Source organism: Pristiophorus japonicus, chromosome 17, assembly GCF_044704955.1.
Source record: "Pristiophorus japonicus isolate sPriJap1 chromosome 17, sPriJap1.hap1, whole genome shotgun sequence".
NCBI lineage: Eukaryota > Metazoa > Chordata > Chondrichthyes > Pristiophoridae > Pristiophorus > Pristiophorus japonicus.
The window spans coordinates 108,829,015-108,846,437 of NC_091993.1; the positions used below are offsets into that span (position 1 = coordinate 108,829,015).

General features: G+C 44.5%; 1 protein-coding gene across 3 annotated transcripts in view; it reads left to right on the plus strand.

Moving 5' to 3' along the window:
• Positions 1-17,423, plus strand: part of traf3ip3 (TRAF3 interacting protein 3) — a 51,959-nt gene that overhangs the window by 13,832 nt on the left and 20,704 nt on the right. For all 3 annotated transcript variants that reach the window (XM_070859029.1, XM_070859031.1, XM_070859030.1), the window contains exons 2-9: positions 6,195-6,345; positions 7,723-7,786; positions 8,217-8,241; positions 10,499-10,528; positions 10,777-10,872; positions 12,227-12,298; positions 14,535-14,675; positions 15,689-15,826. In XM_070859029.1, the coding sequence (XP_070715130.1) occupies positions 6,195-6,345; positions 7,723-7,786; positions 8,217-8,241; positions 10,499-10,528; positions 10,777-10,872; positions 12,227-12,298; positions 14,535-14,675; positions 15,689-15,826 (717 nt within the window). The remainder of the gene's footprint in view (positions 1-6,194; positions 6,346-7,722; positions 7,787-8,216; positions 8,242-10,498; positions 10,529-10,776; positions 10,873-12,226; positions 12,299-14,534; positions 14,676-15,688; positions 15,827-17,423) is intronic.

Genomic DNA, 17,423 nt, shown 5'->3' on the forward strand with positions numbered 1-17,423 from the left:
GGATGACATCCGAGCGCTATCACATGTTTGATGAGGCCTCATGTACCCAGGTTCTTAACAAATTTCCTTCCCTTTTTGAGCCAGACATTGGAAACTTTTCCGGGTCGAAGGTGCGGATTCACTTGATCCCAGAGGCACGACCCATTCACCACAAGGCGCGAGCGGTACCTCACATGATGAGGGAGAGAGTGGAAATCGAGCTGGACAGGCTGCAACATGAGGGCATCATCTCCCCAGTGAAATTCAGCGAGTGGGCCAGACCGATTGTTCCAGTACTCAAAAGTGATGGCACAGTCAGGATTTGCGGCGATTATAAAGTAACGATTAATCGTTTCTCGCTACAGGACCAATACCCGCTACCTAAGGCAGATGACCTATTTGCGACGCTGGCAGGTGGCAAGACGTTCACCAAGCTCGACCTGACTTCGGCCTACATGACGCAGGAGCTGGAGGAGTCTTCGAAGGGCCTCACCTGCATCAACACGCACAAGGGACTGTTCATCTACAACAGATGCCTGTTTGGAATTAGGTCGTCTGCAGCGATCTTCCAGAGAAACATGGAGAGCCTACTTAAGTCGGTACCACGCACGGTGGTTTTTCAGGTGCTCACGGGTCGGGACACCGTCGAGCACCTACAAAACCTGGAGGAGTTTCTCCAGCGACTCGATCGCGTAGGGCTGCGGCTGAACAGGTCGAAATGCGTCTTCATGGCAACAGAAGTGGAATTTTTGGGGAGAAACATCGCGGCGGACGGCATTCAGCCCACAGATGCCAAGACAGAGGCTATCAGGAATGTGCCTAAGCCAGAGAACGTCACGGAGCTGCGGTCGTTCCTGGGACTCCTCAACTATTTTGGTAATTTCCTACCGGGGTTAAGCACCCTGCTAGCACCCCTACATGTGTTATTGCGCAAAGGTGAGAACTGGGTATGGGGGAAAAAACCAAGTAATTGCTTTTGAGAAAGCCAGAAACATTTTATGTTCCAACAAGCTGCTTGTACTGTATAACCCGTATAAAAGACTTGTGCTAGCATGTGATGCGTCGTCGTATGGAGTCGGGTGTGTATTACAACAAGCTAATGTTGTGGGGAAGTTGCAATGCCTATGCCTCCAGGAGCTTGTCTAAGGCCAAGAGGGCCTACAGCATGATTGAGAAAGAGGCATTAGCGTGTGTGTTCGGGGTAAAGAAAATGCATCAGTCCCTGTTTGGCCTCAAATTTGAGCTGGAAACCAATCACAAGCCCCTCATCCCTGTTCACTTGAAAACAAGGGGATAAATACTAATGCCTCAGCCTGCATACAAAGGTGGGCACTCGCGCTATCAGCGTATAACTATATCATCTGCCACAGGCCAGGCACCGAGAACTGTGCGGATGCTCTCAGTCGGCTATCATTGCCCACCAAGGGGGTGGAAATGGCGCAGCCTGCAAACTTGTTGTTGGTGGCGCGGCCCGCAGACTTGTTGATGGTCATGGAAGCGTTTGAAAATGATAAATCACCTGTCACGGCCCGCCAGATTAGGACTTGGACCAGCCAAGATCCTCTGCTGTCCCTAGTAAAAAACTGTGTACTGCATGGGAACTGGGCCAGCATCCCCATTGGAATGCAAGAGCTAATCAAGCCATTCCAGCGGCGAAAGGACGAGCTGTCCATTCAGGCAGACTGCCTGTTGTGGGGTGACCGCGTGGTGCTACCAAAAAAGGGCAGAGAGTCATTCATCTCGGATCTCCACAGTACACACCCGGGTATAGTAATGATGAAAGCGATAGCCAGATCCCACGTGTGGTGGCCCGGTATCGACTCTGACTTAGAGTCCTGTGTGCGGCAATGCAGCGTGTGTGCTCAGTTGAGCAACGTGCCCAGAGAGGCACCACTAAGTTTGTGGTCCTGACCCTCCATACCATGGTCGAGGATCCATGTCGACTATGCGGGCCCGTTTCTCGGTAAAATGTTCTTGGTGGTGGTGGATGCTTTTTCAAAATGGATTGAATGTGAAATAATGTCGGGAAACACTGCCACCGCCACTATTGAAAGCCTGAGGACCATGTTTGCCACCCACGGCCTGCCTGACATACTGGTCAGTGACAACGGGCCATGTTTCACCAGTGCCGAATTTAAAGAATTCATGACCCGCAATGGGATCAAACATGTCACCTCGGCCCCGTTTAAATCAGCCTCCAATGGGCAGGCAGAACAGGCAGTACAAACAATCAAACAGAGCCTCAAACGTGTCACAGAAGGCTCACTCCAAACCCGCCTGTCCCGAGTACTGCTCAGCTACCACACGAGACCCCACTCGCTCACAGTGGTGCCCCCGGTTAAGTTACTCATGAAAAGGACACTTAAAACCAGACTCTCGCTGGTTCAGCCCAACCTGCATGATCAGGTAGAGAGCAGGCGGCAGCAACAAAATGTAAACAATAGTCGCGTCACTGTGTCATGGGAAATTGATCTGAATGACCCTGTGTATGTGCTAAACTATGGACATGGTCCCAAGTGGATCGCGGGCACGGTGATAGCTAAAGAAAGGAGTAGGGTGTTTGTCGTCAAACTAGACAATGGAAACATTTGCAGTAAGCACCTAGACCAAACGAGGCTGCGGTTCACAGACTGCCCTGAACAACCCACAGCAGACACCACCTTTTTCGAGCCCACAACACACTCCCAAAGGATCAACAACACCACGTCGGAACAGGAAATCAAACTCATCACGCCCAACAGCCCAGCAAGGCCAGGCTCACCCAGCAGCCCTGCAGGGCCAACAACACACCAGCCCAGCGAGGGCACAGCCAACACACCAGAACAGACATTTGTACCGAGGCGGTCCACAGGGAAAGAAAAGCTCCCGACCGCCTCACCTTGTAAATAGTTTTCACTTTGACTTTGACTTTGCGGGGGGCGTGATGTTGTGTATCTGTGAAGCATGCACTCCCATGTTCCACCACCAGGGAGCGCATCACCTGAAATCCCAATTTAAAAAATGGAGACTAGGTGCTTTGAGAATGGGCGAGAAGCCGGCGATTTGAAAACCCATTTTTACCGCCCACGCCGGAAATAACGCCCATTTTTGGGCGATCTGAACAAAAGTGTCAAATCTAGCCCATAGGGTTTAATTCTATTAGTTTGTACTCCATTTGAACTGAGGCCCTAGAGGTGAAAGGTGCAGATTCTAGACCTTATCCTCAGTCCCTAACCAGTACGCAAAGTACACAGTAGATCTGTAATTTGTGATATTTATGCTCAGCTAAGATGTTATAAAACCTGCTGATGCTGCAGAGACCTAAATTTATTCTGACAGTTTTCCGAAGACGTTTGTTGTTGTTATATCACGTGACTGGGCGTGGGGTGTAATAGCTTTTTGAACAAAAAGATACCATTCTGGATGTCAGGAAATGCCAGTGATGCAGAGAAATGTTTGCTTCTGTGATATAGGGAGATTACACAGCCATTATATATCGGCCCAAAATTTCCTGGAACTTTTTGCTGGAACTATGGCGTAAGTGTGATGTACCGCCATCTTTTTGTGAGCACATTTGCGCTTAAGTGATTTCTGCCAATTTTACACTGAAATATCAGTCCACGTGAATTTCCTCAATCATTTGCGCTGCTGTGGCTCAGTGGGTAGCACCCTCGCTTCTGAGTCAGAAGGTGATGGGTTCAAATCCCACTCCAGAGCACAAAAATCTAAGCTGACACTCCAGTGGTGCACATTTGGAGGTGCCGTCTTCCGGATGAAACGTTAAACTGAGGCCCCGTCTGCCCTCTCAGGTGAACGTAAAAGATCTCGTGGCACTATTTCGAAGAAGAGCAGGGGAATTATCCCCAGTGTCCTGGCCAATATTTATCCTTCAACATCACTAAGAAAAAAACAGATTATCAGGTCATTATCACATTGTGGGAGCTTGCTGTGCACCAATTGGCTGCTGTATTTCCTACATTATAACAGTGACTACACTTCAAAAAGTACTTCATTGATGGCGATCATCAAAGGTTATATAAATGCCAAGTCTTTCTTTCTTCGGAGACATGTCTGCAGAAACCCTCAGCGGCTAACGTACATAGTTACTCCCCCATGCAAAAGAACGGCTCGCATGAGTTTCCTGCATTTGCGCCTGTATTGCCCTGGTGTAGATTAATGATCAAAAATGTTGCTGTTGCATGATCCAAAGTCACCTGATATCAGCGTAATTGAAATTTCAGGAGTATGATAGAAATTTTCTTTGCAATTTGAAACAAAATCTTATCGAGACCTGCTATATAACTAAGCAAAGGGCAGACAGTCTCAGTGTGCACACACACAGACACACACATTCACACACACGCACACACACACACAGACACACACTCACTCACACTCACACTCACAGACAGACACACAGACACACACTCACACACTCACACAGACACACACACACACACAAACAAACACAGACTCACACTGACACACACACAGGCATACAGACACACACACACACGCACACAGGCACACACATTCACACACACACACACTCAGACACACACACACTCACTCACACTCACAGTCACACACACACACACACACACACAGACCGACACACAGGCACACACACACACTCACACATGCACACTAACACTCACACAGACTCACACTGACACACACACAGGCACACAGGCACACAGGCACACACACACAGACACACACACACACACAGGCACACACACACAGGCACACACACACACTCACACACACAGACCCACACACTCACACACAGACACACATACACACGCACACACGGGAACACACACACTCACACACACACACATTCACACGCTTACAGACACACTCACACAGATACACATACACTCACACACACACTCAGACACACACACTCACACACACTCACAGACACACACACATACTCTCACACACACACACACTCACACACACACTCACAGACACACACACACACACACACACACACTCACACGCACACTCACACACTCACACACACACACACACACACACACACACACAAACACACATAACACTCTACCCACATTTGTTTTATGCTCCTTTTTAAGTTCTGGCATAGGCAAATGAACTCCGACAGGAAATTTGGGCATAAGTTCCCATCAGCAAGATCGGCGCAGAAACCGGTGTAAATTTCGGCGTAAGTGGGATCGAGGAAATTCTGGGCAATCCTCTCCAAAATATTGACAGTATAGTTAGTCAAACAGAAGGGAGTCTCGGTGCGTTATCCTACCAGACACCGCCAATCTATGAATTGCAGAGCACACTATCATAAGCTTTGGTAATCTTTGGAACAATAGTTTATCACTAAATGCAGCCAGCATTTGTAGATTATTGCACCTACTCATCTCAATGCAGCAGAGGTAGGAGCTGGGTTGGAGGACTGTCTGTCTGGAACAGACTGTTTCAATGTGACTCACTTTACCTTTGATGTGGTGATTTGTTTCTGTAGAGCTGTTTCTGCAAAGCAGAATATGGAGGCATTTCACAAAAATTCCACTGCTCTGTGGGACTTTTGACATTTTTGTTTCTTGATCTGAAGATGAATCATCTTTTAGTAAAGATACATCATTCTGCTGAAAATGGCACTCGAGTAATAATATATTTTTCTGAAACAGCGCTAGTTTCCAGATTTGCAAACAGAAAATTAAAGAAAATATCCCAACTTAAAATTTGGTACAATATGGTCGCCCATACAATTCAGCTAGCAAGGCAGGGAAAAGGCATTTACTATTAAAATTAAGATTGAGTAACTCAAATAACTTTCAACATCAGTGATATTTACCATTCCTTAATATCTGGTAAAAACAAGTTAAACCGGAAATTTTAACCAATGGAAGATTAATTAGGCTGGTTCAGTTATTATCTGCATACAGATTCTTATCAGGAGATATTAGAAACCAGAAAATCACTTCCTCAAATCAGAAACAAGACCAATTTACTACTGAATTGCATTTAAAAATCCCTTCAAACTAGTAGCATTGGTCCGAGTCCAAGCCTTGCCCCCTCGAGAATGCCCCTTGTTAATATAAATATTGTTTAAATGCTCACAGATGCAGAGAAGAAAGGTTTCTATTTTCGGTGTACGAGAAGGAATTGTTCAGGTTCTATGTAGATCAGATCCTTAGAAGAATGCTTTGTTGTTGACTGATATTCTTAAGTGAGCTCTCTTTTCCTGTTTACAGATGTCTCCACAGTTAAAGTTGTGCAGCAATGGCACCCCATTAACAATCAAATCCTCTCAGTGGGCAGCAAAGGATTCAAATTTCAGTTTCCACACCAGTGCCCCACCCCAACATGACACAGCCATCAAGAAAATTTCTAAAAGGGATAAAGGTGAGAGTTTGTGCTTGAGTAGAATAGCTCTGGTTACAATATATTACAGTTTAATTATGGTAAAAGGTAGTTTGTTTACATTGGTAGGGTGTATTTAGGCCCTTTTGTTGGACTTATTAAGGATGATTCAGGATCCCCTGGAACTGAAGATGCATGAAATGCTTGTCCTAGCTGACTGCCACCCTCTGGGGATTACATCATGCCACGTGAGCCTTTGACAGAGGTTACAATCCAGAGAGAGATTAAACTTTTATAATAAATTTGGCATCATATGTCGATTTTGAGTTATTATGGTATCCTGTCTATTCATTTTAATATGGTTTGGAACAATTAGATTTTCTAAATATCCATATTTGTGCTTGATGGTCTTTGTTGCTCTTTAACATCTCACATGGCTCTGCTAATCAAGCAGATATATTTGAATAAAATTATCTCATTCCTGGATCTGAGACCAGTATATAATTTTTTATGTATATTGGCCCTGATTTTGCAGCTATCAGCGCTCGCTGTTATTACAGGATAAATCTGACAGCAACATCTGGTGCCCACACATGTGCAGTTAAATGCAGAAATCCAGATGTTGCTGTCAGAAATACCCTGCTCCTCCACAAATAATCTCAGCATTGAAATGACTGCAATAGCATGAACTTGCTGTACTTACCCACTAGCTGCGCACAAAAAACTGCTGAAAAAGTTTGGACTGGTGCATTGAGGAATAAATGAGTTGTTAATGGCATAATAAATGATCATTACTGCTGAATGACCTCTCTGGCCCTGAAAGAAATCAATTTTATAAACGTAGCGTCTCATTCCCTCAGAAGAAAATTAATGTTGGGGATTTTTTTTTAATAATTATTTTTAACTTTCTTTTATCTCTTTCCCTTAATCTCATCTTTATTTCCATTTCTGTACACTATTTAAGTCTAATTTATATTTCCTGCTTTATACTTCCTGGTTTGGGCTCTGCATGGCTCAGTGAGGATTCTCCAATCTGATCGGTTGAAGAGCCTCACTGCTGCTTTCCTTGGTCATAGATAACAGGGATCATCTGTAGAATGCGCCGCATTGAAACAAACGCCGGATTAGGGGGAAGCTCTACCGACAAACCCATGAAAACTCTGTGGACAACTGTCAGTGGGGTGAACAGCGAGCGCTGTTCCATTGCGGCTGAGAGTAAATCCAGGCCAATTCTGTTATTTATTTATGTATAATATCTAACTATTAAAGTAAATAATAGAGGCAAATGTTATATTCTAGATGTTACACTTCGTTACTGCCACAAGTCAGTTTTAAGATACTAGTTATTTCTGAACTTTTTGGGGGAATTTTAGCCGTCACTGTATTTATTCAACTAAAGTTTCTCATTTTTTTGAACAGCCACACAGATGCCTTCCGACAGTCATGGTGAACTGATCAGGAAAGAAGCAAGCCAACAAACAGAGTATGTGCAGACCTACCATCACTTGAACTGTTATTCCGAGACTTGATTCTTACCAGCTTACTCAACTGTCTTATGCCTTGTCTAATATTTATTACTTCGTTAATTTAAAAAAATATATATTCATATCTGGTTCCTGCCCAGTGATCAAGGTAGGTCAAAGGGAACTACTGTATGGGAGGGAGAGAATGATCTGGGCAATGGTGCCCATTTTTGCTCTGCCTGTTGCCCCATTAAACTGCCTTAATATAAAGCACTATATGCAGTTCATGCAGAATGAAAATGGACATCGGTGCATGGCTCACATGTCTATCCTATACACATCCTCTCGGAGCAGTATAAGCATTTACAGAGAAGATTCACATCAGTCAAGCTGGAGCCCATTGCCCAATGAATGTCTCTAATGAATTTGTTTTTGGATTTTTCTTTACAGATGCGGTGTAGCTGTTCTCGATAAGGTAAAGAAAAAATACATCAAAGGTCCACCCGTCATGCTGTGTTCCAGTCTTTTCATAATGCAGTAATTCTTATTTGGGTGTCACTGATGACAAGCAATTAGCAGAATTATAGCAATAATCACAAAGTCTGACATTATGAACAGCTACTTCACCCAATAAATCGAATGATCACCCACCACCCCTGTGCTCGTTGACCTATATTGGTTTCCGGTTAAATATTGCCTCGATTTCAATATTCTCATCCTTATTTTCAAATCCCTTCATGGCCTCACCCCTTCCTATCTCTGTAATCTCCTCCAGCCCCACAACCCCCTGCGATGTCTGCATCCTCTAATTCTGCCCTCTTGAGCATCCCTGATTATAATCGCTCAACCACTGGTGGCCATACCTTCTGTTGCCTTGGCCCCAGGCTCTGGAACTCCCTCCCTAAACCTCTTCACCTTTCTACCTCTCTTTCCTCCTTCAAGATGCTCCTTAAAACATACCTCTTTGCCTGCGCCACTTTCTACTTTTGCGGCTCGGTGTCAAATTTTATCACATAATACTCATGTGTAGTGCCTTGGGACATTTCACTATGTTAAAGGCGCTATATAAATACAAGTTGTTGTTGTTATTGTTGCTGATCATTTTGTAACATTTAGCAACAACTACCTGACAGCGACACTTACCTGGCAGGTCGAGGCCATAAAAGGAGCAGCGTGCGGAGGCCCAGGAGCAGCAGCGTGGAGGCCCCGACATGCGGGAGACCATCAGCGGCAGGTCGGGGCCATGAAAGGAGCGGCGGTGGAGGCCCAGGAGCAGCCTGGAGGCCACTACAGGGCACAGCGCGAGCTGCGATGGCAGCGAAGAGTGACGTCGGCAAGGTCCAGGTCGGTGATTGGAGCGTGGGCAGATGCAGCAGGAGCAGCGAGATCAGGGTGAAGGAGCCATGAGACTGTAGAGGGATGTGATCGGGGCCCAGGGGAGGCGTGAGTTCTGGGCCAGGGGCCCAGGGCCAGCCCACACTGCGATATGTGTGCGCACTAGATCCGTGCAGCAGAGCTGGTCTCCAGTTGTCTTGGGTAATCCATGCCACTAGACCAAGACCTAGCTCTGTCAAGCCCGTGTGGTGGCTGGTGTGCAATGGCCACCACATGTTTAAAAAATCCACGCACAGGCATCTTCCACCCTTGAGGATGTCGTTCGGGTTCTTCATTCGAAACACCTGTGAACTCATCCTTTTTTTTGTTGTGGAAGCAAGTCATCCTCGTTTCGAGGGACCGTCTCTGATGATGACCTGACATCAGTATTTGCAACCTTGATCGCTTTTACACATTGTGGGAAAAATAAGGAGCATACCTAATGAATGGTGATGAACTAGCTTAGGGAGAGGCTGAAATGGTAGTAGCCTCTGCACTGACTTTGTTCAATCATTTTAGAGCAACAATTAACAAAGCAAACAGATTACTCTGTTATCACACAACGCTGGAAACATTCAGCAGGTCAGGCAGAATCTGTGGAGAGAGAAACCGAGTTAACGTTTGATGACCTTTTACTAGTTCTGATGAACGGTCATCGACCTGAAATGCTAACTCAGTTTGGCTCTCCACAGAAGCTGCCTGACCTGCTGAGTGCTTCCAGTACTTTTTGTTTTTATTTCAGATTTCCAGCATCCACATTAATTTGCTTTTGTACTCAGTTATCAGTAGCATTTAAGTCTGAAGGATTTATGATGATGCTGTGTGGTGCTCTGGTCATGCCACGTCTTGGATGCCACATTTAGTTCTGGTCACTAAAGTACAATGGAAATATCCAAGCCCTAAAAGTGGTGCAAAGAAGGGAAATTATGCTCAGCCCTTGTATCCGAAGACTGAATTATGAGGAAATGCTAGAAACACTTGGACTCTTCAAACTTGAAAGGAGTTGAATGGGAGGGAACCTGCTAGAGATATTTAAGATACCCAGTGGAACAGCTAAAGTTGACCTTGAGCACTATTTCATGATTGCAAGTACAAGGTACAACTGGTAAAAAGCACGCTCAGAACTGATGTCAGGAAACACCACAGAAAAGGTGATTAGAATCTGCAATGGTCTTCTGGGTAGGGTAGAATAGGATAGGACAGTGGAGACAAAATCTGCAGTCACACAAGAGGGATTTGGACACTATGATGGAGGGATTGAGGTTTCTATGGAAGGAGAGCTTGATGAGCTAAATGGCCTTCATCTCGACTTAATTTTGCATCTTTAATTTTTTTAACCTGTAATTCATGTCTTGCAGGAGATACAGCAGCTCTCTGAATATTTAAAGGTACCTCACTATTCCTTATATATAGACAGCAATGACAATTTAAAGTCTGATCAAAAATACACTTCAAACTCACCAAAGTAAATGGGTTCTGTCATTTTATATATGTTTACTTTAAGATTTGCACCTTTAAAATCAAATGTGTGCAAATTTCTTGATAATTTAATGTCGTTTTAATAACCAAGCAATAATATGAGTTGATGAGATTGTGTCAAGTTTTGATTGGCACTGAATGCATATTTCTCTCGCAGGAAGCACTGCATCGAGAGCTGATGCTGAAGCAGAAGCTCACAATTCTCCAGCAGCTACTTGCAACAGTCCTACAGGCGACAGAGAAATCATGGAAGGTACGAAAGGAGTGGGGCAATCTGTTGCCAATTACTACTGGCATTTAAATCCAAAATCTTGTATTTTTCTGTACGTTTTCTCAAGGGATGTTGGTAGTGCTGGCATTTATTGGCCGTCCCTAGTTGCCCTGACAAGGTGATGGTGGGCCTTCTAGAACTGCTGCAGACTTTGTTGTCAAGGTGCTCCCACAATGGGAGACAATTCCAGAATTTCGACCCAGCGACAGTGAAGGAACAGTAGTATGTGCTCAAATCAGGATGGTGTGTTCCCTTGTTGATAAGCAGAATGTCATTGTTCCATTGTACTGAAGAGACAGAGGTGTGCAAGTTATGTTCATATGTATTTGCTGGTTTTATTTTTATTTGAGGGGACTATACTCTAGGATCATATACTTCCAGCAAATTTCCTAGAATGGAAGTGAAAAATAATCCAGCAGACACAAGGCTGGATTGTGTTAGAAGACCAGTGTGTTGACTTTAACCCAGGTCCTAACACAAAGTAGTACTTTCTGTAATTATACTTGTTCAAGAAAATTCAATTTCCATTTTAGCATCAGTACTTATTTTAAGGCACAATATATTCTATTTTTATTATTAGTGATAAAGGTATTTATACAAACCACACTAAAAGAAAAACATTGCTGTACACTTATACCACAACACCTACAAGCTTAATTTGTGTTGCGTTTTACAGAAAATAGCTATAGATAACATTTTAATAGCAAGATGGGCGCAGTAGAGTGATGACTTTAACTAATGAGGTCCAGAGGTCATCCCAGGCATTCCGCCCTGTGTTAAATAGCAACGGTACAATTTACATCAATAGCCTCATAATATTATATCCTGTGGCAACACTTTATGTGTTGCAGTAGCATTAAATACGCTTTCCATGCTCCACTTCAATCTCAGCCTGTATTGAAATCACACGACACCAGGAAATATAATAGAACAGGCTAGTCCTTGGAGATGGAACCTCATTTAGGTTCCATCCCCTCCCCATCCCCATTTTTCTTTACATTCTCTCACACAACACAGTTCCATAACTGAGAAGGTTGGCAGATATATGGTAACCTAGAAGACTAGCTGAAGCTGGCCAACAGGAAGGAAGGAAAGAAAGGAAGAAAGAAAGAAAAATTACAGCCAATTAAGTACTTTTGAAGTGTGGTCACTGTTGTAATGTAGGAAAAAGCTGATAACTCAAAAGGGCCCAAGGTATTCTTGCGGTGGGTGGGGTGAGGGTGCAGGAGGTGCACGTCTGCTATCCTGGTCCACAAGGGCGCGACATAAAAGTTATTTATTCAAACTTTTTATCTGCTACTGACTCTGAATTGAATCTTTATTTCTGGTGTTTTAGGTGCAATTTAATGACGACTCACAGCGATGTAAACTGCAGTCACTTGAGATTCAGTTGCACACCTGGGCACAGGTAACAGAAAAAAATACATATTTAGAGAAATAAATTCTGAACTGAGCTAATTCCCATAAATTGTTATGTTACAAATGTTTAGAAGCAAAAATACCATTAAGATTAATGCACAGTGTGATGTTATTAATGCATGCAATTTAACAGGGAAAAATGTGAGGTATTACTTATTCATAAAAAGAGCAGTGAAAGGAAATATATCCTAAACAGTCAGAGTGGAGAAACAGAGGGATCTAGGGAGGCCGCTCCCATACCGTCACCTTTAGAATCCCCCAACAATCTGTCCTTGGCCCCCTCCTATTTCTCATCTACATGCTGCCCCCTGGCGACATCATCCGAAAACACTTCATCAGGCTCCACAAGTACGCTGACGACACCCAGCTCCACCTCACCACCACCTCTCGTGACCTCTCCATTGTCTCTCAATTGTCAGACTGCTTGTCCAACATCCAATGGATGAGCAGAAATTTCCTCCAACTATATATTGAGAACACCAAAGCCAATGTCTTCGGTCCCCGGCACAAATTCCGTTCCCTAGCCACCAACTCCATCCCTCTCCCCGGCAACGTCTGAGGCTGAACCAGACCATTTGCAACCATGGCGTAATATTTAACCCCGAGATGAGCTTCCAACCACATATCTGCACCATCATCAAGACTGCTTACTTCTAACTCCATAACATCGTTTGACTCCTCCCCTGCCTCAGCTCATCTGCTGCTGAAACCCTCATCCATGCCTTTGTTACCGCTAGACTTGACTATCCCAATGCATGGCTGGCTTCCCATCTTGCACCCTCCTTAAATTTGAGCTCATCCAAAACTCTGCTGTCCTTATCCTAACTTGCACCAAGTCCCATTCACCCATCACCCCTGTGCTCGCTGAACTTCATTGGCTCCCGGTGTGGCAACACTTCTTTTTGAAATTCTAATCCTTGTTCTATCTCTGTCATCTCCTCCAGCTCTCCAAGATCTCTGTGCTCCTCTAATTCTGGCCCCTTATGCATCCCCTATTTTAATCGCTCCACCATTGGCGGCCGCGATTTCCCCCCTAAACATTTCCACCTCTCTCTCTCTCTTTCTCCTCCTTTAAGAAGCTCCTTAAAACTTACCTCTTTGACCAAGCTTTTGGTCATTTGTCCTAATATCTTCTTATGTGGCTCGGTGTCAAATTTTGTTTGATAACGCTCCTGTGAAGCGCCTTGGGGTGTTTTACTACATTAAAGGTGCTATATAAATGCGAGTTGTTGTTGTTGATAAATAAATCTTTAAAGGTGGGTCTGCAGGTAGAAGAGGCCATAAAAAAGCAAATGGTAAATTGTGGGTTTTATACAGGGGGCAGTGGATAGAATGGCAAAGAAGTAATATTGAACATGTGCAAGACATTATTTAGGTCAAAGTTGGAGTTGGGCACTCATTGTAGGAAGGATATTTGAGCCACGAAAAGAGTACAGCGAAAATTCACTGCAATGATACCATGAAAAAGCTTATAACACCAGGGCTATTTCTTTACTGGAACGGAGAAGGTTGGAGGGAACTAATGAAGCGTTTCAAAATTATGAAACGTTTTGAGAGTGTAAATAGTGAAAGATTGTTTCCATTGGTTGGTGAGTTAGGAACAAGGGGGCATAAAATCAGGAAGAATGAAGGGGGAAGTGAAATGAAATATTTTCACGTAGGATTGTTAGAATGTGGAATGCTTTACAATAAATGTGATCAAAGGTTAGAATGTCAGGAGGTACAATTTTTGTCTAAATTGGCTTATGGCTTTTTTCACTGTTTTTTGCTTTTCCCGCCGGAGTGGGTGGGATGTGGACTGATGCCATTTAAATGCAGCCTGGGAGTTAAAATACCCCAGGCCTGAAACTTAGGCCATTCATTGCATTTTGCACTTGCCCCGCCCCCTGCCCACCCAAAATCCCCCAAATTTACCCCCAATGGTTTGTAAACCATTACTTTTGTATTCTTTATTATATTTTATCATTTAATATAGGACTTCTTAACAAAATGTTAATCTAGGGCAGTGTATTCTAATACAATTTGTAACAGGTTAAGTATTGAAATCAGCCATTTAATAATTGTCCACAAAACAACATTTTGCACCAAATATTTTTAAGTATTTAAGTTTCAACGTTGCAGCAGAAAAGAGAAAAAAACTGCATAGGGTTGCTCCTCGATTATAGACAGGTAAACCCTCTCTGATCATTAATACTGATCTTCAGCCTATATTGTTTCTCCCATAGAATCACTCGCGAGACAGTGTGAAGGAAAGCATGATTGACATGCAGGAGCAGAAACTCAAGTATGAGCTCGTTGCTAAGGAATCACTCCAGAGAGCAATCAAGGAGAAAACGTCCACTGAAGAAACATTGGCCAATGTCCAGGTAAGAGGCAGAAAGGCAAGGTTCAGAGCAACTGAGAGCCCATCACAGCTGTTAACACAGGGGAAACGTCTGGATTGAGAATTATGAACAAAAAGAGTGAGGCAGGCCACAAACTCATACATGGAGCTGCGTTTATTTTTAAGAGTGAGAAATATCAAAATAGCTTACATTTCTAAACCAACCTCAAACAGGTCTGAGTACTGTGTAAGATTGGATTTGCCACAGTTGTGATCTGAAATGGTTTTCTTTATGAAAGATATCCTGCTACTGTATGTTAGATCAACCAGTGACTGAGTGGGTAGCACCCTTGCCTCTTAGTGAGAAGGTTGTGGGTTCAAGTCCCACTCCAGAGACTTGAGCACATAACTCTAGGCTGACACTCCAGTGCAGTGCTGAGGGAGTGCTGCAGTCAGAGGTGCTGTCTTTTGGATGAGGCGTTAAACCGAGGCCCCATCTGCTCTCTCAAGTGAACGTAAAAGATCCCATGGCACTATTTTGAAGAAGAGCAGGGGAGTTATCCCTGGTGTGCTGGCCAATATTTATCCCTCAATCAACATCACTAAAAACAGATTATCTGGTCATTATCACACTGCTGTTTGTGGGAGTTTGCTGTGTGCAAATTGGCTGCCGCGTTTCCTACATTGCATCAGTACTTTAAAAAAGACTTCATTGGCTGTAAAGTGCTTTGGGATGTCCGGTGGTCGTGAAAGGCGCTATATAAATGCAAGTCTTTCTTTCTTTCTTGGTCAGTTAACGTCGTACATAGTTCAATGATTCTCCTACCATTTAATTTTCAGATCATTTTAATTAATGCAAAAGTTATAATAAAAGATTTGTGGTCAGTTTATTGGTACAGGACGAGATGTTCGATTGGTTCTCCCAAATCTTCAAATCAGCAAGGTGTGGCGAAGAGAGACAGAATTTATCAATTCTGAACAAATCATCCCCTGTGATATCTCCTCAAAACGGTCGATTTGTGACGGTGCATAAATCCTACCTGTTTGTGTTTGCAGAGATCACTGAGTGTAGCAGAGCAGGAGTGTGCTCACTGGAGAGAGTCATATAATAGAGTGCTGGCAGATTATGCCGAACTGACAACCAAACACTCAGAGACCACCGATCAACTCCACATAGTCCAGAGCAAACTGCAGGTAATTTAGTGCATAATGCACATTGACTCAGTTATTTTAAAAGTGTAATTATGCTTAAGACATTAGCTTGATTTTTTTTTAAAAGAAGAACATGAATTAAAAGTGATAAAAAGTTGCACTGCTTGATGAAGCGGAGAAGTTCTATGCCATACAGTGATACGCTGTTGCTGTACATCCATGGCTGCCCGACCATTGGGTTTGCGGCCTCAGCTATGGCAATGAAGAGAGGGGCTGAGTGGAAGTCCAGGCCACGGGGAGGGGAGGAAGTCAGAGATTAGGTCACTCCCATGCACCTCTTAACAGCTGGTTACCCACCTAGGAGCCAGGAACCAAGTAGCATCTTACTCGTCCCCGTAACAAAGCTATACCGTAAAAGGGGAAAGGGAGAAAATCTAAGAATAACTTAAGAACACAATGTAAAAGTTTAAGCTGGATCAGCTTCAATATCTGTTTCAGCACAGACTAGCCATGGTGCCCAATATACTGCGGTGGTAGCAGGGTTTGTGGAGTTGATTCAGATTCCGAAACTAACTGAAAGCTCCCATCTCGGATCTTGACCACTCATCCCTTTGCCACCTCACCCTGCCCCACTATACTGACACGACGGTGAATCAAGAAAAACAGGCCGATTTCCCTGCCTTCCCAGGTAAGACCAGAAGTGGGCAGCAGTGGTCAGGGTATCAATGAAAGAGACTGAATGAGAGGACCTATTACTGGCCATCTCTCCCTCTTCTATGTGTGCCTCCTGGTTGGTTCTGCTACTTTGGCTCTTCCAGGTCACTTGAGGTTATGCTCAAATGTAATCTTCCAGGGTTGCCTTTCCCCTTTAATCTTGGATCCTCCCTCTTCTTGGTGATATAGTGAGTGACTCGCTGCAGTATTTCCCTTACTAGCAACGGTGGATTCCCTTCGTATAGCACAAGTTCCCCCCAGGAGCCCGCCCTGCATATATAATGACTTCTGACCCAGGTAAATGGATCAGGGTCACGTTGAGGCCTGTGCAGAGGTGGAAGTATCACCCCACCACACCTCTGGCCGTGAAAGCAGCCTGGAAGAAAATCAAGACAGTTCTCAATCTTTTAACTGGGATTATCCAATAAAAATTCTCAGATTGCACAGTAATTCTCCCCTGGCTCTGCAGCATACTGAGGGGGCTCTGACTCAGGTGTCTAGAGGGTTGAAATTGCCCTATTTTGTAACTCACGTTAGCGCCTCTGTGGGAGGAGTGCTACCGGCTCCCGCGAAATTGCGTGGGAGTTAATGGAGGCGTTGCCACGGTAGCACCCCGGGCCGCCGCACAACCTCCGATGATGTCATCGCCGTGCACAGCAACCCCTTAGCACCGCACGCAGACCCCTTTATGGCCCACGGCGGAAATTGGGCATCGCCCCGCGAGGCTGCCGTGAACGGTGTCAGCACCAGCCTCGCGAGTGGCGAACCGGGCCGACATCTGCTCACGGGGTGGAAGTTAATGGGGAGGTAGGGAGCGCCCCCATGCCGCCATTTTTCAGGTTTGGCCAACTCACCAATCAGCCCGACTTCACCCTGGGTTTTGGGCCCCGGGCTGTGGCCTCGGCACGCCACTCTGGTGGCACAG